The 20975-nt window shown below is 40.3% G+C and overlaps 3 protein-coding genes across 4 annotated transcripts in view; 1 reads left to right on the plus strand and 2 right to left on the minus strand.

Annotated features, from left to right (window-relative positions):
- rbm24a (RNA binding motif protein 24a) overlaps nt 1-1721 on the minus strand; it is a 9187-nt gene extending 7466 nt beyond the window's left edge. Inside the window, exons 1-2 of one of the 2 annotated variants that reach the window (XM_027025448.2) lie at nt 1298-1721; nt 62-185 (exon numbers count right to left, since the gene is read on the minus strand). In XM_027025448.2, coding sequence (XP_026881249.2) covers nt 62-185; nt 1298-1465 — 292 coding nt within the window. In that variant the 5' untranslated portion in view covers nt 1466-1721. The other variant, XM_035529113.1, reaches the window with a different exon arrangement.
- A 2635-nt stretch (nt 1722-4356) lies between these two features.
- Nucleotides 4357-6360, minus strand: stmnd1 (stathmin domain containing 1). The gene is made up of 5 exons (XM_027025466.2): nt 6191-6360; nt 5848-5977; nt 5577-5707; nt 5273-5404; nt 4357-5038 (listed from the first exon to the last, which is right to left on the minus strand). Exons 1-5 carry the CDS (start codon nt 6257-6259, stop codon nt 4772-4774), a joined length of 729 nt encoding a protein of 242 aa, XP_026881267.1. The 5' UTR covers nt 6260-6360; the 3' UTR covers nt 4357-4771.
- A 4544-nt stretch (nt 6361-10904) lies between these two features.
- On the plus strand, nt 10905-20563 carry ptdss1b (phosphatidylserine synthase 1b). Its single transcript, XM_027025465.2, has 13 exons — nt 10905-11163; nt 11492-11583; nt 11830-11874; nt 11959-12083; nt 13469-13627; nt 14424-14575; nt 14961-15102; nt 15287-15399; nt 15790-15855; nt 16821-16920; nt 17175-17243; nt 17570-17627; nt 17769-20563. The coding sequence occupies exons 1-13, from the start codon at nt 10985-10987 to the stop codon at nt 17858-17860; spliced, it is 1392 nt and encodes a 463-aa protein (XP_026881266.2). The 5' UTR covers nt 10905-10984; the 3' UTR covers nt 17861-20563.
- The last annotated feature ends 412 nt before the right edge of the window (nt 20564-20975 follow it).

Consider the following 20975-nt stretch of genomic DNA (forward strand, 5'->3'; position numbering starts at 1 on the left):
TGATGCCTACAAGACTGGCAGTGGCATTTGTGTCTTGCTTAAAGCACTGTGAGATGCTCACCTGGCTGCATCACCCGGGGTTTGGCTCCCAGGTAAGCTAGGTTCACGTTGGCCTTCCTGCCATCAATGATGGGGTTGGGGTCCTTACAGGCCCTGTCTGCTGCTGAGCGGTCTGCCATTGTCACCTGGTTAGGAAGAAGGGGATGACAAGGAAATTAACACTTTAGAACAGAGTGAGATATTTCACAGGATATCAGCTCTTAAATGAATGGGCTCAAACAAATGGTTTGAGCCACAAGTTTGACTGAGGTGCTGCTGACTGGTGCATCTATGGTCACAAACAAAAGAAACAGGAAATGACCCTCATCAGCTTTGCCACTGGTTCGTTACACACATCCCAGACAGAGCTCTTGCTTCTCTCAGAAGTACTTTATAAAGCATCTGGGCATACAAATAAAGATTCATTGTGATAGCTAGATGTTCAGTTTTGCATAGCTTTATTCATGGAGAAATAACAGTTATACCTGCATTAGACATTATTGCATCCGATGTTGTTTTGACAAGGAACGACCAGAGTAGACGGTAATCAGTCAGCCAGTTTGTTGTGAAATCTCGACACATCAGAGCAACAGTTTGACTCTCTCCAGTTGTGTGGACAGTCAACACTTTACACGACAATTTGTTTACTTTCTGACCATGAAGGCTTATCAAGGTGCTCCAAGTCAGATCGACAGCTGAGCCAACAGGGCCCCATTCCGGCAGCTAAGCACTTACGCACGGGCATAATTAGTTGCTATGCTTATTAACGGAGTAGTGCTTTTTACCCTAAGAATACCGAAACTTTTAATTTATGGGACTTTCGATTTTTATAAAACAATGAATTAGATATGACCATTGAAAAACCATAAACCTAACTACCAACACAGGAATATAAAAATGAAAAAGAGGAAAATAAAAATAGATGATTTGCTTTGTTTCCGGCCTTAGAGAATTCCAACATATCCCATGATTACATATTATAATGGCTGTCATAATTGTCAAACCAAAATGTCAACGAAGAAATAATTAGGTTTGACGTTTTGTTTGCAGCCCCACGGCAGAAAGTCTGAGAACGGGACCATCGATGCTGCTAAAAAACAAAACAAACAACAAAAAAACACAGACCAAGCAGTAACTCTCTTGTTAACGAGAACATGTGATGTGTTGCCTCAAAAATGTTATACAGCTGTGGTAAATCGCAGCAATTATGTCTTGTATTGATGTTATATTGTCGAAATAGAACTACAACAATACTTACAAAACCATACCCCCGGGACTTCCCAGTCTGTCTATCTGTAATCACGACAGCCTCCTCAATTTCCCCAAATACTTCAAAATATTTCCTAAGACTGGAGTCCGTGGTATGGTACGGAAGACCTCCGACAAATATCTTGGTATAAGTCGTGTCCTTTTGCGTAGTATGCATCCTCAAAAATACTCAAGTGCAAAACAGGGAGAAAACGAGGTGCAATATTTTAAAGTTGATATCACTTTATCGCTACTTGTATCCCTTTAAAAGACGATAGAGCAGGCGGAGTTACAAATTTCTGAGAAGTATAAAATACGGCTTTAGGCTATAAACTTGAGGTAGATGTATTATTACTTAGAAGAAATACAGAGCGGATCGTGCTCAAGACCATCAGGTGGGTTTACTCCCGTTCGTAACTGACGTGACTTCTGAAAAGTGCTTGTGACCCTTTCCTAAATGTCTCTGAGTAAACCCCACCCAGATAACTGTGAGGGCGGGACCGTGCATGCATTACCCCACGCCCGCTGCATACGCATTTGAACAGCTGGACAATATACAACGGATAGTTGTCTGTGCCTGTGTTGAAAAACCACAGAACTGCCCCAGACACTTGTTGCTTTGATAAACGCTGTGTGCGTGTGCGTGTGCGTGTGCGTGTGTGTGTGTGTCTGAGAGAGAGAGAGAGAGAGAGAGAGAGAGAGAGAGAGAGAGAGAGAGAGAGAGAGAGAGAGAGAGAGAGAGAGAGGCAAAGAAAAGAGAGAAATAGATAAAGAGAAAGACATTCAGAGGCCTACAGTATTACCAGCCATTCTGATAACTTTGTTGCAACGTTAACATTCTTGTAAGTGATCTTTCATGTCATTTAAAGTTTAAAGAGGTTCAAACTGGACACCAAATGGGCAGCGTGTCTTCTGGGGCAGCACAACAGGTGGTTAAAACTGGACAAAGGCTATGCAGTGTTAATAACCTACCTCATGTGCCAAAGACAGAATCCACCCAAGACAGGTGTCAAAAGACTTTTTTCAGATGATTCAGATGATTTTTTTCTTGATTTTCAGATGTAAGAACAAAGTAACCAATGTCCTAACGTGCATTTCTCCTTTCTCTTTGTATGTAAAATAATATTTTCATCTATATGGCACTGCAGCTACAATAATAAATCCTACAAGCTTTAAAATGTGTAGGAGGATATTATTTAAAAATACCTAATTCTGTTGTGTGAAAGTTAACTAAGTTAACCAATGTGTTGGAATTTTATTGGGGGAATTATGACTGTCCCTTAAATTTATGTCCCAAGTTTTGTTTTCATGTAATATTATTTCATGCATGCCCACCAAAATATTCTCATATAGTAGAAAGTATCTTTAGCATTGTTACAAATGTCCTTCCCACCAAAAGCTTGATGACGTCTCACTGCTTGATACAAACCAAAAGCAGATTATTTTCTAGGTGTACGTGTAATTCACACTGGGTAATTAAATATGGTCCAAAGTGAATTATTAATATGCTCTCTCATTTAGACCGTAAACCTGCATGTCATTTGAATGATACAGGTTTTGTGGGTGCGTGCAACTGGAGAAGCAGTCTGTTTGGTGTGGCCCACCACGCTTCACCTAGTTTCTGACGCCCAGCTCCTTGGGGTACACAATTGAAGCTTTACATAAAAAATGTCAGCCGCTGACCAGCCACAGAAGCCTGATATGAACCTGGAAGAGAGCATCTTTGGCTCCTTGGTAAGTGTACTAATTTATTTATACACAGCCACACACCCAGAGCAGAGCTGTGTAATAGAGGCCGGCTTGGATTTCAGGTGGATTACAATGAGAACCTATCCTGTTGCATTCCCTTGTATTTCTGTCTTCATTTGGATTGTGTGGTTTGGCTGTTTTGAAGAATTGAACAGTAAAATAATTGGGGTCTGATCCCTTGTATCATTTTTGTTGATGGCCATCTATAAATGAATCCACTGTTGCACTGTCTAACCTCTCTCATGTCATGCATAGATCGGGGATCACACTGGCCAATAAGAAAGAGCAGAGGTACAAAGCAACATCCATTTATCTCTGCTAGAAGTTAGTATAGTATATACTAAAGTTTAAATGTTAGTGGTGAAAAAGAAAGACCAGAAGAAAGTACTACTTTTGTTGAATATAAGTGCCTGTGGCACTGACAAAACACACTTTCAGCTAGAGCAGGTGGTAAAAAGTGTAAAGAATTTTTTTTAAATCTGTAAGCACATTTACACAAATAACCTTTTTGAAAGTTAGACAACTGTCTAGAGGGACCATCTTACACTACATTTTAAATGTACTCCACTGCACACAGGCAAACGGTTAAAAACTGTTCTAAGATCTGAATTTCAGCAGTTGCAGCTACAGTTGGGAGTTCCAGTGCTGGGTAAAAGACAGATTACTGGCAGCTGCAATAGCACTGTGTTGCACTCATATCTAAAGACACACACGCACATGCTCACACACAAATGATCTCCACCTATGAAAGCAAAACATCTAAGATTTTAATGAGGCCTAGTTTTAACAAATTGTAATGGTCATAGTATTTTGCCACAGTGCTAATTACTATGAGATACAGTTACATACACCAACCACATGAAAGGCCACTCTCAAATTCATACCTAAAAACACCCACTTGGCCGCATGGTAAATTTCCTATGTTCAGACGTAATGACCAGTTGACCACACACTGCCACCTGGTGGATCAAAGTCTGCACACCCCTATTTCAGTCCGCATGTTATGAAACTTTGCTAGCTTGTTCTGTATCCTGAGATTATATTGATTTATGTAGATCAGTGCAACAGACTATAAAGATAAATGCATTTACACTTAAAAATGCTAATTGAATTGGGAACATTATGTATATTTAAATGCATTCATAGGAATACCAATTAGAAAAATACCAGTAAAATAATTGTCACATTTACATAAAGATATAAACTGCTTAACATGTTTCTTTAACTTCTTTTGCACCTTCATAAGTACACTATCTTTCTCAGTTTTCATGTGACCTCCAACACTATATGCTAAATAATCTCTAATAAAAACTCAATACATAATTTGGAAAGTTGTTTATTAAAAAATATAGGTAGTAAAAAATATGCTTCAGTTCTCATTTTCTCTCTTTAAGTTCCCTCACTTAAGCAATCAATGGCAATAATGGATCTCACATGGGAGCCACAATGATTTATGACTTTCTTGTGAAATGAAATGCTGAATGTCAGAACATTTTAAAACAGTGTTAAATCAGCATTGATGTGACTCATTAATAGTGTATTTTTTTAAAAAAGACCAAGTATTCTAAACTAGTTAGAGTGTTATAAAGTGCAAGTGCAAAACCTTATGCTTGTGAATATTCCAGAACTTATGCACGATTGCAGTATGTACCTGTATCATGCCAAAAATAACCTGCATAGAAACAAGCTGTCACTGGCTAGCTTCAGTGTCATGGTCCACAAGAGTAGCCTCATACTAAAAGAGCTCATCTGCGTCTTCGCTCTTCTGAAAGGTGGAGTCGTTCTCCAGCTCGGGAGAGTCGCTCAGCCTTCCTTCGGCCACCTCTCCTCCGCTGCTTCCCACTCCTGGCTCTCTGTCTGCTGTTGGAAGGTGCGAGGCTGGAGGAGCGGCAGTGTGGAGTTGGCTCACGGAGGTGCCCCCAGCGTCAGCACCAGTCGGAGCGGCTCCGCGCGGCCGCGCGCTCTTAGCTCTCAGCCTACTACGCAGCTCCTCCTCACGGACCTGCAAGCAGTGACATGGGGGTTTACAGTCCCGGTAGTAAAGCATGCGCTGCTTGTGTGCCACACACACTAGGCTTGGCCATGTGTGCATATATATCAGTACTTGTATCTTTGAGTGGAGTTTGGTGATTGTCCTTTCATTAGTGCCTGATGAAAACAGAACACATAGAATGTAATGCAGGTGGTATGGAGAATTTTTTTTTTTTAGCACTTTATGGATTTGTTTCTGCTGTACCTTTCTTCTCTCCTCTACTTGTCTCATTTTCTCATCAACGTCTTGTTTTCTAGTGACCTCTTGTTCTTTGCGAGTCCTGAGTGACTCTAGACGAGGTGGTGGCCTCCTCATTGGCCTATCTGCATCATCCAACTACAGAATATCATAAACATCAAAACACACACACACACACACACACACACACACACACACACACACACACACACACACACACACACACACACACACACACACACACACACACAGTTGGCACCACATACCCTGTTGCACTTTATCATACCTCACTAAGCTAACTTTCACTCACTATGATGTTGTAAGCTTCTCCACCACCCCCGACTTTTGGCTGGGCTGGAATGATGCCCTGACTTAGCAGTTGCTCCAGAATCACGCTGGATTCTTGCCTCTGGGTGTCATGTGCCAGCCCTGGACTCTGAGCTAAGGGTTCAGAAAAGTAAAGTGGACCTGAATAGGGATTTTTTAAATCAACGTCATGAAATGGGCACAGTATCACTTACATAAACGTTCTGACCAATGAGCAAATGATTAACGTTATACAGTATTTTATGCCTTTATACCTCGTAAAGGTGGAAGTATTTTCGGAACGGGTAAGACAGTTGCTTCTCCCGTGTCTAAACCCACTCCGCTGTCTGTGGTCTTTTTAGAGACAGCGGAGTCACCTCGGGCAGCCCCACACGCTGGTACAGTCTGTTTTTAATATAAAGTAGTAGAGAAAGTCACACGTGTCGCCAAGAATTAACACAGAGCAATTTCCTGGCACAGAAATTGTAGGTTGTAAATACTAATACCGTTCACTATATAATAAATTTGAATGGGAGAAAGATTCTAAACCCTAGAACTTCACAGATGTACGTAAAAATTTTCAATACAAGAAAAGCGACGCAGTAATGGAGACAGTACCTCATTTACATCCACGCTGCCTGGTTTCACGGGCTCGATCACTGTAATCTTTGAGCTCCCGCACCCCATTTTTACCCTTTAGGACAATGCTGGAATGATTCAACTCTTATTGCCGTTCAAACATTTTAAACAATGACCGCATTCCTATACATGACCGATGTCGCCATGGACTCTTTGCGTCGCTAAGACTCGTTGCTACAATAAATCTGACCCCATGTTTCGTAGGTCGGTTACACTTTTATGTTACCATGTCTGGTGCCAGGCCGACGTGCGCCTAAACATCGCACATGCAACATAATGCATTTAATATCCCTATATTCTCTAAGTTTAGCCACAGACTGGTCATTTTATTCTTAAATTTGGTTTCAGTAATCTACCATTCCATGCAATTATTTACACAGATAAAAATGAGATAGGGAGGTTACTTTAATACAAAAGCACAACAACAAAAATAAAAACAAACAACAGATGGATCCCAAAATATGGATATTTATTAAGTATTTATTAGACTAGGGGAAGACAAAGATTAATCATTTCTTACATCCGTGCGCTCAATCACTTCTCTGTACATAACATGAACACATTACAGAGGAAGAGGAAACCTGGCTCTCTGTTGGCTCCTTGAGCCCTCAAGCCCTCCTCCAGAGTGAACAAGTTCCTGTACATTGTATCTAGTGTTTTTCTATGTGGTATAAATGGTAAGAAGTCATGATGAGACAGCTGTGTTTCTTTACAGAACATCTATAAAAAGTAATTACTCTCCTGTTACAACACAATTATTACAGCTGGCAAAACAGTTTTTGATATGGCAACAACTGATTATGAATAATATCACATTTATTAAATGTAAATTTACCCTGCTGTTTCTGAGCAAGCCTAGTTCTGAGATGGCAGTTTTGCTATTTTTCTAATACAGATGTCACGGTAGGCTGATCATCTAGCAGGAGGGACATGCCCATGGCTGCACAGAACCACACCAAGCACCTGCCCCGGTTCCAATCACCCGTTTATTAGTCATACTCACCTGTTCCTTGTTTCCTGTGTCTTATGTAAGCCCACAGGTTCCTGATGTCAGCGCTGTACATTAGAGGACCTTGGAGCAATGTTCTGCTCACCAGCCCTATGCTAAGCAGACAATTTCAACAACCTTTTGTTTTCTTTGTCACTGCACTGAAGCTTGTTACTTAGTTTTTTGATATGGAGAATAAAGACTCCTTCATCTTACCCTCGCCTCTCACCTCCCCTTTTTTGCCGCCCCGTCACAACAGAACATAATGCCACCTGTAGGATTCTCTATACAAAAGGCAGTTACTGTTTATGGTAAGGGAGCATAAGAATACAGGTAAGCCCAGAGAACAAAGGTGTTAAGTAAGATAAGTAAGCAAATGGCAAAAACATAAAGGCAACAAAGGAATTTGAAAGAATCAGCTCAGGTTCACTCACTGGGAAAGAAGGATTTTCTTCCTGAGACTAAAGGTGTTCCTGCAGAGGTTCTTGGTCTCCTGCAGGAGGCCAAAGTTAGATGTCACTTAGCCCATTCTGCAGCATCATATGTTGCACTGCTGCCTGACATGGTGTGTCAGCGACAACCTGTCAAAGCATGCTGTGCATGCAACACACATGGTCCAGACAGAGCTCACAGTTGCCTCTCTGCTCCAGGATGCCCAGCCGAGTCTGAGCAAGCTGCTCCTCCAATCCAGAGATGAGGATCTGGCTCTCCACCTTCTGCATCTTCGCTCGCAGTTCATTCACGGTACCCATCACATGGAGAAATGCATGTTACATTAGCTTGTGGTGGTCAGCCACTCCCAGTACCAGCAGCAATTCCATTTTAACATGACACCTATGGCACTTCCTCACTTGCTGCTTCTTCCACTCAAGTGTGTCCTTGGCCCTACTAAGTTCATGCAGCATCTTGTGAACAGAGAACTCTGTGGCACTGAATTCGGTCCCCAGAGCGTTAATGAGCTGCAATGGAGACAGGCAAAACCAATCCACTTGGCAAAAAATGTTAAACATAAAAAGATAAGACGCGTGAACTGATGTTGCTTCATGCCCTGTCCCTTACCTCATACCTCAGAAAGCTTGTGCAGCACATTGCTTCAGAAATAAGAGGAGTCTGTGACCACCCTCTCTATACTTTCCTTCAGATTCTTGCAGTTGGCTTTCTACTGCTCATAAGTCAAGGCCCTGCATTTGATAAAGACTTAATACTAATGACAAATAAGTTCTTAACAACCTGAATGTGCCGCAAGGAGGATTACAGAGGTGCAGTGAAAGTATGTGAGGCAGGAAACAGTGAAAACAGGTAAAAGGAGAATTACTGAAAGACACACCCATTGGCAGTACTGAAGTGCTGGTATCTGTATCCAACACTAGGTGGCTGGAGGTCCAGCATAAGGCATTGACTGTTGAGCTTGGTGACCTCATTTTTGTCTGTCATATAACAGTTGACTGTACATATCCTTCGGTGTCCTAGAGATAAATTTGGAACAGGTTATACACAAACAAAGTCTTCAGACTAAAATAATAGACTTTGTATGTCTTGAAAGTATTTGTAATATTTTCCTTTTTTAGTTCACCTTAAGTGCTCTAGAAGCCCAATGATCCTCTGCTGACTCAGTTGCTTGATGTGCTCACACAGTTTGTGTGCTCTGTGTTCAGCTGCACCTCCACATGGTCACGTGCAAGATCACCACCCAAGCGACCATCCCTTTCACATCCCGCAGCACCACACACTATTCAAGAATCTGCCTGTAGAGTGTTGTTTCCTGCAGGCATGTCTCTGTGCTCACCTTCACCTGCACAGGCCAAAGAGTAAAATTGAAAACCAGGACTTGGGCATTGAACTTGATTCAAGTGAACTTGAATCACTTCAAATAGCCAATAAAACAGATTTTTAATACAATCAAATCCATTATGACAAACTGAATTGGATCACATCTGAAAAACCTGCCTGTATTTAGAATAGGACCACTATGCGTAGACAAGCAGGCAAAAAAGAGGATGTTGCATAGCAGAGCAAAAAGGCTCAAGTTCTAAAGGTTGACACAATTTTTGTTAAGTATCACTAGGGATCTGCACAGTGTTATCCCTTAATGAATATATCTGATATTTCTTCACTATTAGGACATGTCAGTTTCCATCCACACACATTTAGGTGACTGAAGTTTTATTTAATAAATTTTTCAACAGGTTTATGGGGAGTTGGCATGTGTTTATGTAAGAAATTTTGAATTTGTGCCCCATTTTATTTAAAGATTTCACTTTAAGACAAATATTTGTTGTGCTATATGAAATACCTGTTCAAGTAGAGATATCTCCTGATCAACCTGAGAGACAATATCAGCTATTTGACTCTTCCACAGTTTTAGTTCTTTTAAACAGCAAAAGAGATCTGAGTTTGTGTTTCAAGAGGCCCAGTGAATCTTTTAAAAAAAAAGAAACATCAAATCACATAGCTACCATAGAGGGCAGTGTAACAAGGCAATTCATTGTGCTTTTCAATAAAATAAGGGGGAAAAAAGTTTACTTAAATAAAATATATAATAAAAAAACAATTAACTATAAAAATACAACAATGAAATGGAATTAAGATAGTACAGAATCACAAATTAGATAAAAAAACTTTTAATTAGATTAAGAGTTAGAATTAAAAGCATTCAATTAATTCTAAGTATTAATTAAAAGTAAATAATCATATGACATCTACTCTGAACTAACAACTGATGCTGAATTGTGAGTCTAAGAAATACTGAGAGTTGTTGCTTCACCTGGGTTGTTAAATCCATTGTACACTGCAGGTCTTGACTCATATGACTTACTGTAATTATCTGTAGCTCAGATCTGCTGGTGATTAACTGATTGTTGCTGGACCAGTCAGGCTGAGTGTATCTTGAGGCAGGCTTTAGGGACTTACTGGCTAAGTCATGAGGTCTCCTAGGGCCAGGGATAAAGAAGGACCATTGTCATAGTGACAAATATCTCATAAAGAAAAAATAAATAAATAAATTATATATATATATATATATATATATATATATATATATATATATATATATATATATATATATATATATATATATATATATATATATATATATATATATAGACACTTAAAAGAGCTTTACAAAAAGTCAGTCACAGTGGTAATAAGTACTGGCACTCTTGTGCTTATTATTCACTACTATTAAAGAGGGTAGATCTCTTTGCAACAGCAGCAAACAGGCTATTACTAAACATAGTCTAACTGTTACCAAACTCGGGCAGTTACAAATGTCATAGTTTAGATGAACTGAATTTCCCCTTCAGGGATCAATAAACTACAAGCATAAACTGATCATGTCTCATAACGTCTCCTATTGCACCTATATCAATTATATTTTCTATTGAAATAACATGCTCCTGTGCAAGCATGGCCAAATATAAGGTATAAGCGTTTGATTCTTTATCAAACCACCAGATGGCGCTATTAGAGATTTCATTTCGTGCGTCACGGATCACTGTTTACTGCCATCAATCGTGGTAGTTAGAAAAAAAAAGACTTAGAGCTCTTTACTGCCGGCCTCGGGTTCTTTGACAACTCGACGTGACTGGGCTCTACAAATGAGAAGAGGCGTTACAACTACTCTAGCGACACCAGCCAATAGCATGCGTGGAACTAGAGTAAGCATGAGCAGTGAACACTATTTGGCTCAATCAAGCCAACTTCAAATACGGGAAGGTGGAATTGTCACCGCTGCTCACATTACGTCAGAACAGAACGGTTTGATCGGGCAGCTTTTGTAGTGAACTATGGCATCCACGCAGGGTTATCGGACGCTTAGTAAAGATGATGTTAATTATAAAATTCATTTTCGGATGATAAACGAGCAACAAGTGGAGGATATTGTTATAGAATTCTTTTACAAACCCCATACCATCACTTTACTGACGTTCACCGTGATCAGTTTAATGTACTTTGCATTCACCAGGTAATGCGCTGCATTTCAACCGCAAGTCCGAAAGTTTCCTTCTTGGACATCATTGCTTAGGAAACTTGTAGTCTTAGCAGGCATTTGATTAAATTCGTTAATCTTTGTTGGCAGGGACGGTAACTATCATTGTCTTTTACACTGCAGTAGCCGACTCTATTTCTTTTTTTTAAATTGTAAGGACAGCCATGCATTCATTCGTACTGTAACTAATTTACCCGTTGCATTTGAGATCTATGTAATGATCTAAAGTTCTACGCCACTCCATTGTAATAACTTCTTTGAATGTGATGATCTTGATAATAAAATATTTTTGAATCTCTGACAGAAATGATACTGACTGTGACAGTAATCTGCGTGTGGGCTTTGTTCTAGTCGTCTCCTTCTTCCTCGTTATCAGTGTCCTGGCTTTCCCAAATGGTACAGGCTCCAGTCGTTTGCACGATTTGCAGCATTCTTGTCCTATTTTATTTTATTTAGGGTTATTTTTAAATGATCATTTTCGAACTGAAATTATGCATATTTTCTATTTACCACCATAGTTCATGTTGTGTGCATTACAATCCATTTTAAGATATCTGTGCAAGGTGTTTGTTAATGAGTAACCTCGTTAAACTTGGTGCCTGGAGGTGTTTGCACTGTCTAAAAGCTGAACTGTTTTTTCAGGTCCATTTACGCGGCCGCACCCAGCTGTTTGGCGCATGGTGTTCGGTGAGTAGACCTATTGACAACATGCTGCTGTTTGTACTGCTGCAGATTTGTTGACAGACCACCAAACCATGAAATCTTTTACAGGTGTCAGTGTCCTGTACTTCCTGTTTTTGGTGTTCCTCATCTTCCTGAGTTGGGACCAGGTGAAGGTTCTGCTATACTGGCTGGACCCCAACCTGCGGTATACTACCCGTGAGGCTGAGGTTATGGTGAGTGAGACGGCAGGCCCTAGCAAGTGAGGTGGAGGGGCAGTTCTTTCGATTTTGGGACTGATGTCGTGCTTTGCTTTCCAAGAATGCTAAGAGCTAAGATTAGACTAAGATAATGTTGCATTTGAGTGCAGGTATGACGTGTGTCTGCTTGAGGAGGTGCTCCATGTTCTCCACGTGCTAATCTTGATCGTTATTCTTAGTGTCACATGCTGCTAAAGAGGGTGTCGCATATCTTGCTATTTCTGCCTTTCTAAAAAGCTGATTCCATGCAAGCTTGTTGGGTGTTATGATGACAGCTCATTTAATGCGAGTTTGGTTCAGTAATTTTTAGTCATTGCCCGTTGCATGTGCTCTCTCGAATGCTTGATTTAGGACTGCATGGTTAATTGTATATTCTTTGAAATCTCCATTTTTGTTGAGGCTGCATAGTAGTCAGGCATGTCTAATTATTATAAGCACCATTTATCCAGTTATTATAAACAATGCACACCTGCCAAATTGTAAGAAAACTATCTGATTTTGGTGCCCACACTGTCGTCTCAGTAATTCTGTTGACAGTCCGTCCGCTTTTCACAAACGCATCATATAGTTAAATTAGATTAAAATTATAGTGTGTTCAGTGAGATTATCTTGTTACCATTTAAAATGATGGTAAAATGTTACCATAAAAATTACCATTGGTGAATTGTAAAAGATGGTAACTTTTACCAATTAAATTTTTTTTAAATTAAAAATTACCTTTTTGTTCTGATTCTGAAACCTGGCCAGTTTGGTACTGATACAGTTTCCATGCAGTATCAGCCTCATCTCTGACACTGAGTGGTGCCATCCCCAGATTACTAATCACAACATATTGCTGAAACAAATCGTACTAATCTTCACTGTCATTATACTAAGCATGGCTCCTAGCCTTTTGAGACCGAGTGTGTGCGCGTGTGCACGTGTGTGCGTGTGTGCGTGTGTGTGTGTGTGTGTGTGTGTGTGTGTGTGTGTGTATACACATGTGTGCATGCAAGTGTGTGTGGTGCTGGAGGCCAGTAATAAGGTTGGAGTGGACCACCTCCATGCTGCACAGTGCTATGGGATTAATGAGTGGGCAAGACAAAAGCACCCCGCTGAGAACCACCAGGCTGCTGGCGTACTGGGTTAACGTCTCCTTGACCCTTGTTATCAGGGTTAGGTTCCTAATGTAAATCCAGTTGCTGTTACTGTTGTATTGGCAAGATTGCAGTCAAACATCATCTACTTGAAACGCTTTTTGTAACTGCTTTGTATTAGGAATGTGTATTTTGCTGTAGCATCTCCATCCCTTTATTCTCTCCCATTACTGTCTTTCTCTCTGGTTGCCATGATCCTTCTCCCTCTCTCTGACTACTGTGCAGGAGTATGCGGTGAACTGTCATGTGATCACGTGGGAGCGCATCCTCAGCCACTTTGACATCTTCGCCTTCGGCCACTTCTTTGGCTGGGTCATGAAAGCACTGCTTATCCGCAGCTATGGACTCTGCTGGACAATCAGCATCACGTGGGAGCTAACGGAGGTGTGGCCTGAAGTGTGACATCACTTCTGTGTGCACTAGATAAGTGTATGGGCTAAAAAAGGGCACTACATTTTTAAAGCCGTAAATTTAGTCTTGAATTATGTTGATTATGCTTTGCTGTATAAACTCAATACTTATATGTTGCACTGTGTGACGTGTAGTGTGAAACTCGAAAGTCTACCAGAAAGAGTTAAACCACTTAATTTCTGTTATCAAGCCTTTATTCTGTGGTTTTCAGAGGATGAGAGATTAGAGAGAGACACAAGATTTACTGCCAACCATGGCTATCCTGATGCACAGAGAATGTTTATATAACTGCTGTGTTCTCCAAAAAAATACATTCCAAATAGTTCCATAAAGTACATGTTTAAGAGAAGCAGCATGCAGACACTACATGTCTGGCAGTCACCAGAGCCCCATGAAGGGAGGGATGCACTGTGTCCAGGAATTTGCACCCACCATACGACACGCCACATGATTTCACCAATTAGTTTTCCTGGGAGAAAAAGAGAGCTTATTGGTCAAAACATATAATATTCTGCAGGATCACAATGAACACCTGTTTGTGCATAAGGTTTGTACACTGTAATCAGCTTCTGGTGTATAAAGGTTGTACCAGAAGCTTATTCCATATGTTAAGTCACCATCAGTGCTGCAGAGTTTCAATTTTTGAATCAGACGATTCATTCCCATTCTTGTTTCTCGTTTTCCCCTTTCTTCCACTTGCCTTTGTTGTTCTTTCTCTCTCCTCCTCTTCTGTCTTGCTTCTCATTCTCATATATTTCCTTCTTCTCAGTTGTTCTTCATGCACTTACTGCCCAACTTTGCCGAGTGCTGGTGGGACCAGGTCATTCTGGATATTCTGCTGTGTAACGGAGGTGGCATCTGGCTCGGGATGATGGTGTGTCACTTCCTGGAGATGCGAAGATACCACTGGGCCAGCATCAAGTAAGCCTGACACACTGCTGCTCTTTCTTTGTCTGAGGCTGACTGAAGCATAGGGCCTTGTCTATTAAATGTGTGTGCTGCTGCGTTCGAGTCTTCATTACTGAGCATAAATGTCCTGGTTAGCTTGTATCTTACTCTATTTATGTACCAGTATGCAATACATAATACTGCAGAGTATACTTTTCTTTAATGTACATTTTAGTAATCATTACTAATAGTTACTTGATTGCAAGCCAAATGCAGAGATCATGGTATGTGTTTGGTAGTGACATTTGACAGTACACCCCAGGAGCCTCAATTTCATTTTTGCGTAAAGACTATCACCAAACCACACATGTGGATGTGTAAGGGTAGCTTTGATTCATATGTCCATCTGTATGTTCAGGGATATCCACAGCACCTCAGGGAAGCTAAAGCGTGCTGCGCTGCAGTTTACTCCAGCCAGCTGGACCTACATGCACTGGTTTGACCCCAAGTCATCCTTCCAGAAGGTGGCAGGCATATACCTCTTCATGATCATCTGGCAGGTGGCTCGCACTTTGGGTTGAGAGTTATTTTGCTGTCTGTCTCTTTATTAATTAATTATGAAGATGATTATTTTCAGTGGCTGTAACAGACATATAAAGACATTATGACTTTATACTCACTGAAGTCATTTAGGCTGCACATGTCATAAGAGGCCTGCTTTTGTGCCTTTGCTTGGATCCCCAGCTTACGGAGCTAAACACATTCTTCCTGAAGCACATCTTCGTGTTCCAGGCCTCTCATCCTCTCAGCTGGCTCCGAATCCTGTTCATCGGGGTTATTACTGTGCCTACTGTTCGGTATGGTCCTGCTATGACTCCATACCTTTGTCAAACTTTACTGCACTGCAGGACCACTGGCCAGAAAACAACAGATTCTGTGTTTGACTCGACAAGGAATTGTACATGTCCTGAGTCCTCATTCTTTGGATGTTAGAACAATGTCAGTACCACATGAAATAAATTACATCAGTAGTTATGAAACATGACAAATCATATTGATAGTTGAGGTCTTTCAGCATTGGCTCATGGAACAATGATCTTTGATTATGCTTGGTGGATTAAGAACAGCAAAGCCTGCTACAGTGTGGATACTGAGTGAACTGCTTTCTTCCCTAGCCAATTTAGTCAGTGTTTCTAGTTGTCATATGTGTTGTCACCTTATGTTTAATAAACGTCTATTTATTTTAGGCAGTACTATGCATACCTTACAGACACCCAGTGTAAAAGAGTGGGAACCCAGTGTTGGGTGTTTGGGTGAGTATAACCCTTAATATCTCCTTTTCTGTTCCTTACTTTGTGATCTTCTACTACTACTATTATTACCACTATTGCTGCTGATTCTGCTGCTTCTGTGTGTGTGTGTGTGTGTGTGTGTGTGTGTGTGTGTGTGTGTGAACCGCTGAACAAAACAAGTAGGTATATGCTTTGAACCAAAACTCCCGTTACCTTATTACAATAAATATATCTATGCATACACATATACATTAACTTTAGTAGTTATCTACATGGTCAGTTGCCCACCCTGAACAATGTAAGACAATTACAATTATTACAGAACTCCAGAAAACGGCAAGTTTGTTCCATCTGATAGTGGTGTAATTAGAATAAAAGTCTTTCTGCCCCATGTATTGTCCACATTATCCCTCTAATGTTTGGCTCTCCTGTTTGTCCACAGAGAATGGGCCAGAGTGCCGTTACTGTGTGCATGTGCGTGTGTGTATGTGTGTGTGAAACCTTAAATCGGCATATAAACTAAACCAGGTCAAGGCTCTTCCTGCTATTCAGTGCTGTGTTCTCTGCTAATCCTCCACCAAGTGGGACACACGTATTACTAGACCATACTAATCACTATTTACATTAATATTATGGTATCTATACATTTAATTATAAAAACAGCTGCTTTAAGATTCCTCTGATGCTCAAAGCCTTGTTTATGCACCATGAGAAATGATAGTTATGACAAAGTAACATTTCAGAGGTGGTTTGTTCTCACTTGGTTTATTAAAAAATGTTTTAAAAAAAAACAAAACAAAAACACCTCTCCAAGATCAAATTAAGGAAATTAGCGGTCTTTCTCAAATGACAAGGAAACAGGATTAGTAAGAATGATATACTAGACAATGCACTTCTGTGTTGCTTGCTTCATAGGTCAGGCAGTTGTAAAGTTTTGTAATGCATTTAGATCATTTGTGATCTGACATACTTTCCCTTCCTAACAGAGCCATTGCCTTCCTGGAAGCTCTGGCATGTATTAAGTTTGGACAAGACCTTTTCTCCAAAACACAGGTCATGTATGTGGTGTTCTGGCTTTTGTGTGTGGTAAGTACTGTAGGCATAAGTGTTTGTACTCCTTTTCTGTTTTTGTTTTATTTTTTGTTTATGGAAACTAAAACAAACATTCTGGATGCCTGCATTACTATATGTAATCCGGTAACATCACAATATTACTGGAAGACCTCAAAGCATTAATAAACATTTAAATAATCACTGAATTCTCTGAATATTTGAGTCTGTTAAACTTGTGTTAATGCTGCGGTTCAGATGAGCTGATCATGATGCTTTTTCTCTCTCAGGCCTTCATTACTTCTCTCTGCCTGTATGGGATGGTATGGTATGAGCAGATCTACAGCGTGAGGCTGAAGGTCAGCATGTGAATCACAACAGTGGGAAACCCTCTGCTGCTCAAAGCACCAGTGAATCAGCAAAACCTTTAGCATTTATTAAGCAGCTGCTCAGCTTGTACAAACCCAACACTGACCAGAGAGACTAGTATCGACTGCTGGCTGTATTTTGATGCCGATCACTGACCATCTTAACCAAATTGTGTGTGAAACAAAATTCAGTGATGTTATGATGGCTATTGTGAATAAAGACAAATCATTTTGATTTACCTTTCTATGTGGGTTCCAGTTATGCCATTTTTTTTAATGCACTTGATTGATAATTGTTTATGTAAACTTTCTTTCAGAGCTGTGATGATGACAATTTCATTGACTCATGCGGTTATACACCTAAAATCATTAAAGGTAAGATATAACCCAATTTATTAATAGGCTAGGTTTATAAAGGTTATTTATTCCCTTTAGAGATATTTGTTCAAAATCATTATCATTGAGTTAAATGAGTGAAGCCTGTGGTTCCTCCTTATTTTCCTGTTTCTCTCCAAGCTGAAAGGAGCCCCAGCAGTTACTCCCAGGTGTCCCGCCAGAGGAGATGCTTGGGCAGAAACAGAGCCAACGGTGCAAGCAGCCAGCAGTAGCTGCAGCGGGAAGTGAAGCTTCCTCTCTTTGCGCCCAGCCCACAAACTGTACTATAACTTTAAAGTGAGGTAAACAGTTCACAAGGACAGTGCAGAGTGGGGGAGGGGCAGGAGCAGTTCTGTGAACAGCCACTACCAGGAGACACTAGGCACACACAGCACTAGGTTTGTTACTTAAGCACTAGTAAAGAAATATGCCTAAAAGAATAATTTAATGGTTGCTGCTACATGAAGTAAGTTGAAAGTGATGTTCAATGGACAATGTAGTGGTAGTGTTTTTCAAGTCAGAATAGATATCATGCCTCCAAAAAAATCCTAGGGTTTTCCATAACTAAATCAGCCAGTGTGCAGTTTTGTCCATTTCTTTCCACCACGGACAGTTCTATAGTTATGAATTGACTCCAATGGTACACTTCTACAACCAAATGAGACTGAAAGAATAAAATGATAAAATACAAATTAATATGTGTAGGCACACCTGTGTAGTCCTTGCTGGAGCATTTCTCCAAGCAAAGCTTTGTTCATTTTGAAATATAATGTATAAAAGATGTATATGTATATGTATACCATATATGGGACATTCCAGATTCCTGGCTACATTCCTGTAAAGATGTTGGAACTTGTTCCTTTTTTTTAGGAACTTCACTATGCTTACCATTCCTTCGGGGAATGTCTGTTGTTTTGTTTTTTTTACATCTGCATGTGCTCGGATGTAGGCTATAAAATATCCTTAATATGGCATATGCGATTTCAAGACCTATTAGTAATGCAGTATATTAAAGTTTCACACCAAATAATCACCGCTCAAGGAGGAGGAGTTTTATTGGTCCAGTTTGTTTTTGTTTTTTTTGTTGGTTTTTTTTTGTTTTTGTTTGTTTTTTGTTTGTTTGTTTTTAATACTCTTTTTCTTGTTCTTAGCAACCACTTGCAGAGCCATGGTTTTTAGGTATATATTAAGGGCTGTTACTTAATCTTTGCTGAAATTACCTGTACTTTATTTAAGAAAAATGTATTTTATTTACTTTTCAAGTGGGGTTGGGTGATGTGGCAAACATGGATCATAATACCTTACATTATTTTCACAATGCCAATTGTTACCAATGTTAAACTTTCTAAGGCCTGCTAACAACTTTGAAAAGACAACGCACCTGCAAATCAGTGTCAAATTCAAGAAGGTGTCCAAAGATTTTTTTACATTTACAAAAATTAACAATTTAAGAGGAAAAATGAAACAAATGCTAAATAAATAACTAAACTAATGACTGTTTTAAAGACATTCATAAAATGTGTAGATTTAGAATTATGTGGTGGGTTAGTGTTATAGAAATTCTTATATCCACAATATGCTAATAAAGGGTTATCATGACAATTTATCATCATGATGACAGCAGTTGTCACATTGCTTACCTTTTTTCAAGTTCTTGTAAAAATTATGTCTGACACTATTTTTATGTTTTGCCTTTTTTTTACTTAACTCTAATATTTAAGTCCCTGGTATTACAACAAGAGACTAAATTAAGGTACTGTATTTTTTATTGATTTCATAACAATAAAATTGTAATTCAGGGTTAATGTCTCAAAATAAGGCACTATGTAAATTCAGTTTCGGATTCAGATGGGGACCGCAACATTAGGAAGGATAATTGTTCCTCCAGTTGCGTGTCCTTGGGATTGGCAGAGTGCCGCTATCCGGTAGCTAGGAACCAAGGTAGTATGCACAAGTCATCTATATGCCAACCAGTAAGGCCCATGCAACCAGTGACAGCTGTCCTCACTGGCACCCATCACGTGACATAAAGAAAAATAGTTAAGTGGGCAAGGGAAAGGCAGGTCATTAGTGAAATGAAGGCAAGGCATGAAGAAAAATTAAATAAGAAAAAAGCATTAAAAAAATAAAAATTAAAATTAATTGTGCTCAAGAAGTAAAGGGGGAAGGGGGGGCCTACGCATGCGGGAACATGTGTAGATGCTGGGAAAGGGCATCCAATCATCGCCTGAAAGCTGCAGTTGTGGGTGCCATGATGACGTCCTCGGGGAGGGAGTTCCACGAGTCTATAACCCGCCTAGAGAGCCGAGCCTCGGGTCTGATGCAATCAGGCCTAGGCTTAGTCAGTTTCATAGAATGTCCCCGAAAGGTTGGTAGGGGAGCTGGTGTAAATAGCCAAGTTAGGTCAGGTCCAATCTTATGCGTGAGTATATGATAGTTGAGCATGAGGTCACCTCAAAGTCGCCTATAGTGCAAGGAGAACATCCCTATGGCTTCAAGCCTAGTGCTGTAGTCCTTGCCTTGCATGTCACATACCATCTTGGTGCCAACCCCTAAAATGCGCTTCAAGGCCATTTTCTCCCTCACGAGACAAGATGGGTTCACCTGAATGCAATATTCCATGTGTGGCCTGACAAACACAGAATATCCTAACAAATATGTCACCGGTGATTTTACCGAAGGCCCTACGAACCATCCACAGAACACAGTGGCTGAATCCTGCCATTGATCACTAGACTTGAAATCAGCAGAAAAGGGTGAAGCCTAGTTCTTTGATCTGGCTGATGGAGAGGACATTAACTGTTCCAAGCTGATAGCTTGTTACAGGCAATTTGGGAGTGATGCGCAGTACCGACCACTTTTCCCAGTTGATTGGTAGCTACCATATCTCCAACCAACCCCAGAGCTGATCTAGGGCACTTTGTAAGTTGTCTGACCCAAACCCCCCCCCCCCCCCCCCCAGGCTTGTCCACAGGAGCCAAAAGTTTAAGGTCATCCACAAACAACAGGGATGACAGGTCCAGGGCCCCGGGGATATCAATCACATACAAGGAAAACAGTATGGGTCCAAGTACAGACCCTTGGGGGACCCCACTAATGACAGCAGTCCTGCTGATCAGTAATACTTGTGTTCGAATCTCTCTATTAACCAGAATTCACCTGGGGCAGATGTGGTACTCTTTTAGCAAGTTCATTTTATGCTTTATTGTGGTATTTGAAAAATTCCACTGAGAAATGTTATGTCTTTAAAAGTTAGTCTGAAGCTGGTCAAGTGATTTGGGGGGTTTTCTCTTAATGAGTGACCACTGGTATGACATGTGTGTTCTGATATGGAGAATACTGCAGTAT

This window comes from Electrophorus electricus, chromosome 8, assembly GCF_013358815.1.
Source record: "Electrophorus electricus isolate fEleEle1 chromosome 8, fEleEle1.pri, whole genome shotgun sequence".
NCBI lineage: Eukaryota > Metazoa > Chordata > Actinopteri > Gymnotiformes > Gymnotidae > Electrophorus > Electrophorus electricus.